Consider the following 12,799-nt stretch of genomic DNA (forward strand, 5'->3'; position numbering starts at 1 on the left):
TGCCTTTATAATTATTCTAAGAGTGTGTATATATTTTTAGGGAGACCCTGTATATTCTATCTAGGTATCATCTATCTATCTATCTATCTATCTATCTATCTATCTATCATCTTTGTATCTATCATCTATGTATCTAAAGAAAGGTGATCCACAATAGAAGTGGCACTAAAAGACCAGTATCTTTACTCCTAAAATATGGGTCACAAAATTAGTCTCCATCCCTTTGTCTGCTCTCTGTCTCACATCCTGTGATAACATTGCTCCTTATTTTCAACTTCCCACATTTACTAAAGGCATGATTCCAAGTGGATACATAACATCATGGCTTTAATTCTGCAAATGAAGTAAACAGGTACACTAGAGTATCCTTTGGCTCTGAGAGGATTAGATATCATTTTATTGTTTAGGTATACCAGTCCTTAATAGGATCCTGTCAGATATTTTCAATGGTTTTTAAAAGCTCCAAGAATGAAATGGACAGTGGAAGAAAATCCATTTGAACTTAATGGGTTAGAAACGAGTCCCTTGCGTGCTACCATAAGCTGTTTGGTAGGGCTCATAACGCAAGAAAGGTTGGTGTAAATAAAAGATGGAACAAAGACCTCCCTATGGTAGGTCATTATGCCACAGAAACATGCCACATCAACAAAACTTGAATGCAGAGCTGTTTGGTAAAATGGGGACCCAAACTCCATTTGTCACTTGTCCCCCAAGGTTTGTCAGCGGTGGGAATGTCCCTATGCTTTCCCCGCGTACCAGTCAATTCTTAATTCCAGTGTGTGAGCCCTTGCTTTCTATGAGACAATGTAACACACAGTAAGATGCCGCAATCCGAGGGATGGAAGGATGTGTGTCCCATATCACTGCTCAACTTGGAGGAAGGTGTTTCAAGAGAACCAACAGACCATAGAAAGTGAGCTAGAGTTTCAGAAAAGTTGTTAATCCAATAAATACAGACTTGGAATCATTATTTTAATGTTTTATCCGCTCCAGTAGCACTTCATTGCATAATAACACATTGTTTTATGTTTTCAAAAAAAATAGATCATTCTGCATTTTTACTCAATGTCCTTTCAAAACAGTTTTTAAAAGAATTTATAAATAAAAGTTACATGGAGCTTTTATTTTCCCACACGGAGAGTCCCAAGCAGAGTTCTTTCTATACTGAATGAAATTCTGTTCCCATTCCCTTTTCAGTTAATGAATGACTTAAAGAAAATGAAGTATATTTTCATTCTATTGGTGCTAGAAAAGAAATGGCTATACTCCTATGTCTTTTTTTTTTTAAATAGTGTTTAGTCTTTCTCATTAGAGTATAAAAGGGAAGCTGTAGGCTTTCTATTAGGACTGGCTGCAAAGCCCAGCGTACAAAAATATGGAATAGATTTGAGGTAAAAGGTCAGGTTCCAAAGTCAAGTACTGGATGTATTCCATCCCTATACCAGACCAGAACACCTCTAAGACCATAGTTTGCAAACTAATGTCCCACAGATTGAATGCAAGTCATAGGCACATTTTCTCTGACCGGCACAGTCTTTGTAAGTTTCTGAATTAGTTGCCAATATTTAAAATTTTGGAGAGGGTTCCTATAAAATCTTTATTTATCAAGACCCCCATTCCTGCTCACTGGTGTGGCTCAGTGGTTGAGCATCGACCCATGAACCAAGAGGTCACTGGTTCAATTTCCAGTCAGGGCACATGCCCGGGTTGTGGGCTCAATCCCTGGTAAGGGGCATGCAGGAGACAGCCCATCGATGTTTCTCTCTCATCAATGTTTCTATCTCTTTATCCCTCTCCCTCTAAAATCAATAACAGCATATTTTTAAAGGCCTCCCACTCCTACACATCACTGATCCCATAACTGACTAGCAGCTGTCCCCTTGAGACAGGACTCTTAACTCCTCCCTCTCCCTGCCTCTCTTTCCTGCCTCCCTAACACCAAGGACCATTATGAATTGCCAGCTATCGCACTAACTCTGATAGCTATGACTTGCTTTGCTATGGCCTTGGTTGAATTTGTGACCACCTTGTTTACTGTGGTCACTGCTGGGAAAGCAGGGGGAGGCTCCGAAAAATGTGTGCGATTCCCAGGCAAAATGTAAAACTGCCCAGAAGAGCCCTGTTCCAGTATCAGTGTGCCACGGGCATGAGCAACAGAGTTCTTCAGGCCTTTCTGTGGGGAAGGTCTCAACGAGGCAAAGGCGTTGCAGACCACAAACATAGCCCCCTATTTCCGTCTGAAGAAATGCCAACATCTTGCCTTAGTGAGAGGATTTTTAAATGTTTGTTTTTGTGCTTTTGTAAATGTAGGAATTACATGCGCAATGGGGAACACCCTCGGGTTTAGCATAGAGCCCTCTCTTCCTATTACGAATTCCACTCTTTCACGCAGATCCATGTGACTCCCCTTGGGAGGGACTCGCATATTCCTTTGTGAACCACAACCACGTCTTCAGAATCAGTTTCATCCAAATCACACCATTTAGGCCCATAAAATTGCTTTCCCAGCATTCCACTGGGTCTTGTCTGACTGGCTTTCAGGGGGCTGTGTCTTGATTCTCTTTCCAGACTACCTCTTATTCTTGATCTGTGCTGTGAATCATCTCCTATTGGGTACCTCTAAAGGCTCACTAAAATGAACAGAATTCTCTGCCACATCTCCCTGCTACAAAGGCCCTCAGCACTTCCAGGAATAGATAGAAGAGCAATTAAGTCACAGCACAGATCTCCAAAAGAAGAGGACCCGCCAGTGGTCACAATGTCAACAACCACTCAGCGATGATGCTACCCAGTGAAACACTGGGTTTCCACCTGAACAGCATGGTCATCAGCAGAAACATTCAGGTTCTTATGAACGAATACACAGATAAATTAAGTATCAAAGAAAGATTGCTATAGGAAACATCTTTTTTTATAAAACAAAAAGAATCTCATAGTATATAGATGGAAAGAAAAGCCTAAGAACAATTTTTTAAGTCTGCAGGGAACCTGGCGAAAAAAAAAGAATGTTTCTGGCTCCGGAAAGGGGCAAGCAGAGGCTGGGAGGGAAGCCGGCCCGGCTGTCTCCACCATCGGCAGCCCGTGCTAAAATCACAACGCGAAGTAACGGCATGGGCAGTAATAAAACGGCAACTGCTCTGTGTGTGGCCTCTTCAGGCCTTTCTCAGCATCTCCATGATGTCCACTGTCATCAGGCCAGACGGGTGCCTTGAAAGCCAGGGCATTAGCAAAGGATTCTGAGGAAGTCCCTTCATGTTTTGGTTCTGTTTGTGCAAAATCTCAAGTGGTTTTGTTTGCTGGGGGTTGGGGGATAAGGACCATCTCCCAGAGTTCTAAGGCCCCCAAGCCAGCTCCCAGCCAGTCATCTGGGAGGAGATGGCATGAGACAAGGCCAAGTGTGGGGGGCTTGTTTTTGAAAGTTGCGCGCCATCCCCAGCTTTGTGGAAGGAGGAGAAGGAGGAGAATGAAGAAGCTCAGCTAAAATGATGCAAGACATTGGCAGCCTCTCTTATTGTCTGGGAGGTGTTTTTTACTCTTCTGAATCTGAAAAAAAGAAAAAGAAAAAGAAGAGTGTCAATGCTGCCTTTCCCCCCCTTCTCCACCCACCAGGTCTGAAGAGAAGAAAATCTGAGGGGCAAAAAGGTGGAGGGGGGGCATCAACTAAACATTTCAAGGCTAGTTGTGGCTGTCTCCTTTGTAGCATAATCGCTCTATTCATAAAGGGAAAATCTCCGTGGAGAATTGTAAACACAGATCACGTTTGAAACCTTACCAATCGCTTGAAACTAGATCACCAAACATTTGGCTTGTGCAAAATGGATATTAAGACACCTGATTTTGCCATCAAGATGACAGTGATGGCCAACTCCAGTCCATCTGCTTCAGAGGTCAGATTCATCTAATCTCGATAATTTCAATGCCAAAAGCAATGTCCCTCTATCACAGGGGTGGGGAACATCTGGCCCTGGGGCTATATAAGGCCCACAAAATCGTTTGGTCTGGCCCTGCCAAGACGTTGGGGTGAGTTAATTAAATGTTTGACCAAATAGAGTGGGCTAATTTTTAAGTTGATAATTTTGTATGGCCTGCAAATGATGTTAAAAATATCCAAATGGCCCTTGGCAAAAAAAGGAAAAAAAAAAAAAAGGTTCTCCACCCATGCTCTATCAGAATTTTTGCCTCACCCTCAGAAGTTTCCCAAAATATTTAAAGCAAGATGTTAAATTCATTGTGCAGATGGGTAAAACCCCTGAATTCTCCACTGGACCCAGAGTGAGGTGGGAGAGGAAGAAGAGACAGAAGAGAGAGGACCAAGTGAATGGGAATAGACAATATTGGATTTTTCTCACTGGCCTACTCTTTAACACGTAACCTCAATGAACTTAGGACAGAATTTTATAAAAACAGGAAAACAAACAAGAACCACTGTGTTATTGCTTCCCATGTGTGCTGCATGCTCTGCACATCCTCATGTCTCAGAGTTAGGAGGGCTTCCTCCAGTGCAGGGCTCCAAAGGGATGGGGGACTTTAAGAAGAATAACCCCATCATCTACAGAGATGTTAGGAGTCCTTAGAGGACAAGGAAAGTTCCCCGCTCAGAGTTAAAGTGTAAGATACTCTCCTAAATAAGACTTAGTCTAAGTCAGGCAGCAAACTCGTTGAGGGACAGGACAACCCTTCCTGATCTATTAATTATGGTGGAGTCTCAATTTTCCTGGGGCCATTGAGCCAGGCCTCTTTCTCCATTCTGGTGTATGTTTACCCTCCATTAGCACCTTCAGCCATCTGGAAGAAATAACGGAAAAAAGAAAAACTTCCAACCAATCACTGCACTCTGACACTACCATTACCAGTGAGGGAAATTGCCCGTCTCATCGCTGGAACTTGTCAGAGATGGAAAAGGGAAACACAAGCTGAAATCAAGGGTTAGAAAATTTCCACTGTGTCTGTTCTTCTTTGCAAAGCTTGGTCCACATCGGATTTGCCAGATGGGACTCCTCAGTTCTCTGGCCCTGTCAGCAGTTTGAGGTCATATGTAATAAGACTCCTATTAGATAGTCATCATAGTACTAACCACCTTAGGAGATGTCCCAAGGCCCTCGAATGTAAAACCCAATTTTGCTATGATGATATAAGGCTAGTTTAATTTTTAAATAAATGACCAATTGGTTGAAAGGAAACCAGGGGCAGATACCTGGAGATGGCTGACCTGGACCACTGTTACATCCAAGGCGTCTCAAGTATCCAATAAGGAAAGAGTGTCTCCTTCATGTAGTCTGGGTTAGTAGAGACCCGCTGTCTAGACTGCTGGGTCCCAGAGATGGAAAGAGGGCCATCTGGGGTGTTAATGGCCACTGGGAGAAGATGATCCTCTTTTTCTAGTCATTGCTTATGAGAGAGGTGGTGAAGTGGCTGCTATGGATCTCCACCCTCCCTCCTCCACCTCCAGGGATGGAGGGACAGAGTTGGTCAAGAAGCAGAGGGAAGGGGTAAGTAAAGGAAGCTTGTATATTTGAGCTGTGTCTGTGTTCATTGTCATGAAGTACAACCAACAGTGAAAGAACAAGAGGCAGATATTTCATAGCTGAGACTGTGGCCTGAGTGACCATCCCTAGTCTTCCCAAACACATGCATTCTCTAAAGCAGCAATTCTCAACCTGTGGGTCGCGACCCCTTTGGGGGTTGAACGACCCTTTCAGGGGGGTCGCCTAAGACCATCGGAAAACACATATATAATTACATATTGTTTTGTGATTAATCACTATGCTTTAATTATGTTCAATTTGTAACAATGAAATTGGGGGTCACCACAATATGAGGAACTGTATTAAAGGGTCGCGGCATTAGGAAGGTTGAGAACCACTGCTCTAAAGTAACTTTTGTTTATGAATCTCTTACTTACTCCAAGGAAACTATTGTCATAGCTATCTGCAGGGAGAAGTTCCACCCCAGACTCCTTGACTAGGCAAGAAATATCTTATTTATCTTTATAACTCTTCTTACATGTAGTGCAATGCCTGACACATAGCAGATGCTCAACAAATATTTTTTAATTCAAAGGAAGTAAATTAAATAAGCATGAGGCAGATGGGACAGATATAGGCATAATGATGAGTAGGGAGTTGCTCTCCATTCATTTTCTAATGTTGACTTTTATCACATTAAAAAGAAAATCATAAGTACACTGACTTTTATTTTATTCAATTGCAAAGCATGATATGACAAAAATTTATATTTCCTATAAAGAAATAGCCTCACTACCAGTGGCTTTCTGTGGGATAAATCTCCTGGAGAAGGTGCACCTGCTATGCAGACAGCTGTGACAGGGTTTGTAAATCACATCTGCCCCTCTCCTTACTCCACAACTCTTCTCCTGAACTTCAAATGTCCTACACTTGCTTTGTTATATTTTGGTTTTGTGTATTTGTTTTCAATTTAAACTAAAATTGCAGAAGCATTTTAAACTCAAGTTGGGTGAGACTACAATGCATATGAAAATGAGGATCTTAAGACAATGTATAAGAAGCCACTCTGTGTTTAACTGAGCTACATGACTACTAGTATTTTTGTTATCGCTGCTTTGAATTCCGTTAACTGTAAATATATGTTGGCTTTTTGGAAGCCACAAAAAGTAGTTCAACTCACCCACCATTTTAAGAGTGACTGAAGAGCCAAAATGGAAAGTATTTTCACCCAACATGAAATAATTCAGGAAAGGATCTAAGCAAGGTCAATCCCCTTTGCCTCCCCTTGACAAGACTTCTGACATCTCACAAAGGAGCAGCCACCGGGACTCTGAAGCCTCAAGTGTGTGGTTGTATAAATTCACCGAAATGTATCTACTCTGAGGGCATGAGTAGTGAAGAATGTTTCAGCAACTTGATTTAGAGAAATGGGAGATGGAGATTTACAACAACGTGGCCTTGTTGGTTTCACCCCTCCCGTCCTCCTGCTGCAGGGAAGTGGAGATGCTGACCTAAACCATTTGATTTAAAGATCATTGTCTTAAGAGCATCAAGTTCAAGTTAACATGACTTGACTCTTAAAATGTGTTTACAGGGCATCATGTTTATTTCTAGATTACAAGTTGAGCATCTATGAGGTGGCCTCATAAGAATCTGGTACTGGACTTTAAAATTCTGTAAACACTTCTCATTTTTCTTGGGTTTGATTTTTTTTAAAGCCTAACTATTACCCAAACTCAAAGAAGTAAGCTGATTTGGCTGAGTCCCAGAAACTACCACAGCTGCCTCCCTGTAAAGTCAACTTTCTACAAAAACAACAAAGTGATATGGTAAGCAACAGAAAGAATGGTAAAAGCTAAATAGAAAAAAAAAAAAAAAGAATAAAATTGGGGAAGAATAGCCCGGCTGCTGTGGCTCAGTGGTTGAGCATCAACCTATGAACCAGGAGGTCAGGGTTCAATTCCCAGTCACGGCACATGCCCAAGTTGTAGGCTCCATCCCCAATAGGGGGCGTGCAGGAGGCAGCGATCAATGAGTCTCATCATTGATGTTTCTATCTCTCTCTCTTCTTCGTCCTTCCTCTCTGAAATCAATAAAAAGATATTTAAAAACAAAACAAAACTGAAGAAGAATAAATGTAAGACCAAATCCATTTTTAAATGTCTAATAGAATTTCCATGGGGCTTATATGTGGGTCCTGGTTTTGTTTTGTTTTTAATGATGAGGAAATACTACACAAAACAAATAAACATTATTTTAGAAATAGTTGTTAGGATTTAGCCAGGCATAAATTTCAGTATTCTAGGTCATAAGTGTTAAACAGCTATTTTAAATGGCTATAACCAAATACCCAAAAGTATGAATGCATGCTTACTCCTTGCCCTAAGCGATAGAGGATATGATTATAGACAGTAAGATTATTCTAAATTAATTTCATTGCCTATAATATCAATGCTATAGCCCTACTAGGATGGATGGATGGATGGATGGATGGATGGATGGATGGATGGATGGGATAGATAGATAGATAGATAGATAGATAGATAGATAGATAGATAGATAGGTAGATAAGAGATAGATAGATAGATAGATAGATAGATAGATAGATAGATAGATAGATTTGTGAGAATATAATTTCCTGAAACCTGCCTATGCTATCACCTTCTAAAATGTACCCATTTGATCCAAACATACAGAATAAGAACAGTACAAAGGATGGTAATTCTTAAGTCCAATCTTGTGTTCTTTCTTCGTCTTTCCTTTGACCCACACATGCATGCCATCACTGAGAATAATGATGATGTCAAACTTTTATTCTCTAATTTTTCTGCCTTCTCTCTTTCTTTACACAGCATGGGCTTTCTGTCCACACTTAAAATATGTGAATACCCAGCAATTCCATTTCTGGGTGTTTATCTGAGGAAACCCAAAACACTAAATTGAAAAGACATATATATCCATATGTTCATTGCATCATTATTTACAATAGCCAAGATATGGAAGCAACCAATCAGTAGATGAATGGATTAAGAAGAATTAGTGTATATAAATAATGAAATATGAGGCAGCCATAAAAAGGAATGAAATCTTGCTATCTGTAACAACATGGATGAACCTAGATGGTATTTTGTTAAGTGAAATAAGTCAGAGAAAGACAAATGCCAGATGATTTCACTTATATGTAAGTGTAATCTAAAACAAAATAAACACGCAGAACAGAAACAGATTCAGAGATACAGAGAACATTTTGATGGTTGCCAGATGGGAGGGGTTTGAAGTGTGGGTGAAAAAGGTGAAGGGATTAAGAAGTACAAGTTGGTAGTCACGGAAGAGTCATGGGGATGTAAAATACAGCAGAGGGAACATAGTCAATAAAACTGTGATAACTACGTATGGTGTCAGGTGGGCACTAGATTTCTCAGGGTGATCATATCATAAGTTATATAAATATCTAATCACTGGGTTGCACACATGAAACTAATATAATATTGTACATCAAATATAATTGAAAAATAAAAATATTTATTCTTAAAAATCTGTGAATAACTATCTCTGCTCTTCAGTGCCCCCGCTGCCCAAGGTATTTTACTGCTACCACTCTCTGCATGGAACACCTGGCGCTTTAACTCCTAAGGAAACAATCACAGCACTCAACTTTCCAGTTGCCCAAGGCCTGGCCCACTCTTAAGGGGTATGAAAAGTCAGGCATCAGCAGCTCCCACCCCTCCTCTGGCTCAAGTGAGGGCAGAGCAGTCTGCACACAGAGCTCTGTTTTTGATCAGTCTCTGGACCTCCTATGTGGGGAGCCACATGAAGCCAGAGACCAGAAACTCAAAGGAAGTCCTTCTGAGGAAGTTAAGTGAGGCTGGGATTCTAGACCTGAGACATTCTGACTGCTCTCTTCATGGTTTCTTCAATTTTATTAGTTCAGGAAAAGCAATAAAAGATTCAAAATGAATGAAATAAAACAACAACAACACCTTTTTCTCATGTTTCTCACTGTGGCTCCAGGGTATAGAATAAAAATAGTGCATATTGTAGAGGGCTAATACTTATAAAACACAGCTGTCATCACTTGGAGACCAGACTGCCCTGGGGTGGAGAATGCTAAGGATAAATACAGCGGGGAAGCTTCATTTCCCGCTTGATATTGCATTTTTAACAGCTCTACTGGTATGTGGGTGTCTAGAAGAGAAATGGCATTAACAATGGAGACGTCGATGGCTCCTGGCTCTGCCACAAATTTATCTCAAGGGCAGCTGTTATTTTAAAGATTTTTCATAATGTTCATAGAGTATCTTTTGGTAAATGTATTGCTACTTGCGTTTCTCCAATCCCTTGCATAGAATCTGACAAAAATATGATTTTTCTAGGGAGAAAACAGATAAATACTTATTACATGAATACTGAGAAGTTATTTTTTAGTCCTGAACATCAGTATTAAGAGAAAAAAAATCACATTTTCCCCAGTAGTTCCAAATTGTAATCCTCTCTGTCAAACTGGTTCCTTTAAAAATACAATTGCACATTAAGAGTGTAACAAAATGTCTAGAAGATAGAGTGAACCACTGAAAGCTATATACCAGTAATTGCAATGGAAATTGTTTTAAAAGATTAGTTTTGTCATTAAGAAAGAGCACATAATATACTTTTACTTGACATTTCTACTATGTAGTTTTTTGATAAGAGACTGGATTCTAAAAAGCTCTGTTACACGAATTGACTTTAGAAGTTTTATTTAGTACTAGAGGCCCAGTGCATGAAATTGTGCATGGGTAGGGTCCCTAGGCCTAGCCTGCAATCAGGGCCATCTTCCCCCACTCACCAGTCCCCAGTCCCGCCCCGCCACCACCCAACCTGGTTCCCCGTGGTTCCCTGTTCACCATGATCAGAGCCTGCGGCTGGAGGGGAGGGACCAAGAGGTCTGCCTTCTGCCCACTCGCCAGTCCCCAGTCCTGCCCACCGCCACCCACCCCTGTTCCTGGTTTGCCATCTGGCGATCCATCGGAGCCTGTGGGTTGGGGGGAGGGACCGAGAGGTGGTCAATGCACCTCATAGCAACTGGTCGATCGGTCATTCTGGTCATTATGCCGTTATGGTCGCTGGTCTTTTATTATATAGGATAACACAATTTAATTTTTAAAGACTCATCAACCTTACATCATATAATATATATAGAAACACATGTATATTATATATGTGTGTGTTTGTGTATATACATGTGTGTATTTATGTACATACATGTACATATCTCATACATACACACTTGAAGCTGCTGTTTTGATACAACAAATGTGGTATCAGTAACACAAAAATGTACAGGAGAATAATAGTAGTTGCATGTCACCTTGTTCCTTTATAATCCACCATGAGGATATCTATTTTATGCCTTCGTTGAAAAGCACTGTACCTAAAACTATATAAAAGAAGCATTGGTTTGAAACAGATGTTTGTAACCAAAAGGTGTTTCTAGCTGTCCTGATCCCCTGGGAGTTACCAACCCTAGAACCATGTGTAAGTAACAGGGTTTGTACTTCCAGTTCTCTCAAGAGTACAAGTCCATAGAAAAAAAGGAATGAGGAGATTTTTTTTAATTCATCCCCATTTGACCACTTCCCACCCACATATGATGGATTGGTTAATAGTTTTCCCCCATATCTATCTCCCAAAAGCCATTATATTGGGTTTCAGCACTGGTGCACTCACAATAACTCCTATTGTTGGGTCAACCAGCAGCACAGCTTCTGAGGTTATCTAGAAAATAACACTGAAGCATATCAACCAAAAATTTTAAGCAACAAGACCTTTTAGAATCTAATGCAGTGGTTCTCAACCTTGGCTGCACATTAGAATCACCTGGGCATCTTTTTAAAATCCTGATTTCTGGGCCTCATCCTCCGGAAATTCTGTTTCTTTGTTACTAATGTTGTGGCCTCACCCCATAACAAAGAAACAGAATTTCCAGAGGATGAGGCCCAGAAATCAGGATTTTAAAAAGATTTCCAGGTGATTCTAATGTGCAGCCAAGGTTGAGAACCACTGGTTTAGACACTTGGGCTTTCATGCTACTTGAGAAAATAAAGATGTAAAATGTTGGAAAAACAAATATTTTACAGCTCTTCTTGCTAAGCCACAGTATTGTTAATGCATAGTTAAAGCTCCATATGAATTTGTTAAGTTCATAGGTCACCGGATTTCTCATGGACAAATGGCTAAGGGAAATACGATATGAATCAGAATATGTGTGCTTATGATGACTTGGGACCCGAGGCACTCCAGATGTTTGGCTCCTGTGCACTCCTAGAAAATAACCCAAAAGGATGCCAGATTCTTGTGTGGAGGCAATTCCTCCGTTAAACAAATAGGCCTTGCCCTAACCGGTTTGGCTCAGTGGATAGAGCATCAGCCTGCGGACTCAAGGGTCCCAGGTTTGATTCTGGTCAAGGGCATGTACCTTGGTTGCGGGCACATCCCCAGTAGGGAGTGTGCAGGAGGCAGCTGATCGATGTTTCTCTCTCATCTATGTTTTTAACTCTCTATCCCTCTCCCTTCCTCTCTGTAAAAAAATCAATAAAATATATTTAAAAAATGAACAAACAAACAAACAAATAGGCCTATTTTTGTCAATACACAGAAGGCTATAATAAGGTATCTTCCCAGGACTAAGAAATAATGTTATCCTCCGAGAGGGAAACCAGTAAAACACTCAAAGAATGGGATTAACTATCTGTAGAAACTACCTGAAGGCAGCAGTGTTGATGTTAGTGGCATGATGAATGGAGAGATGTACTGTAAATCAATCATTGCTAAAATCAGTTAAGCACTGATGTTTCACAGATTTTTTTTAAAGTAAGTTAGAAATTATTCAAGATCATTTTTATAGTAGCTCTGTCTTGGGTGTGAGAGAAAAGCACAGGGTGGTCCCAGTGTTCACCATCCTTGGCCTATTTTACCCATCAAGTTCATGGTCTGGGCATAAGCCAGGTGTAAAGCTTATGAAAATCAGGTAGGTTATGGTGGGGGTGAGGGAAGAAAGAAAGAGTTTGAGATCATCTGCCTTAAAAACAAGTAAGTCTCCTCAAGATTAAAGTCCAGAAGTGCAATCAGAGATGACTAAAAAAGTGAACAAGACTGATAATCTACTCCAAAATATCAACAAATCTCATGGCTGAAATTGTGGTCAAAAAGGAGACCAGAAAAAGAGATGCCATGAAGGAACCTGTACTCAGGATATAGGGCATGCAAGATGGTCCCCATCCATCCTTCTTGGCAGGTCTATCCCAATGGTGGAGACAGATGTATCAAGGTATTCTACCTTGAAGTAGCAAATTCAT

At 40.7% G+C, this 12,799-nt stretch overlaps 1 protein-coding gene across 7 annotated transcripts in view; it reads right to left on the minus strand.

Moving 5' to 3' along the window:
* PDE1C (phosphodiesterase 1C) overlaps positions 1–12,799 on the minus strand; it is a 306,148-nt gene that overhangs the window by 24,767 nt on the left and 268,582 nt on the right. The window contains exon 18 of one of the 7 annotated variants that reach the window (XM_070424545.1): positions 964–3,543. The exons of the other annotated variants lie outside the window; for them this stretch is intronic. Within the exon in view, the coding sequence (XP_070280646.1) occupies positions 3,530–3,543 (14 nt within the window). The 3' untranslated portion in view covers positions 964–3,529. Of the gene's footprint in view, positions 1–963; positions 3,544–12,799 lie in introns of those variants that run through there. 7 annotated transcript variants of the gene reach the window in all.

This window comes from Myotis yumanensis, unplaced genomic scaffold (genome assembly GCF_028538775.1).
Source record: "Myotis yumanensis isolate MYYU_CA2020_CCGP unplaced genomic scaffold, mMyoYum1.0.hap1 SCAF_9, whole genome shotgun sequence".
In the NCBI taxonomy this organism is placed as follows: domain Eukaryota; kingdom Metazoa; phylum Chordata; class Mammalia; order Chiroptera; family Vespertilionidae; genus Myotis; species Myotis yumanensis.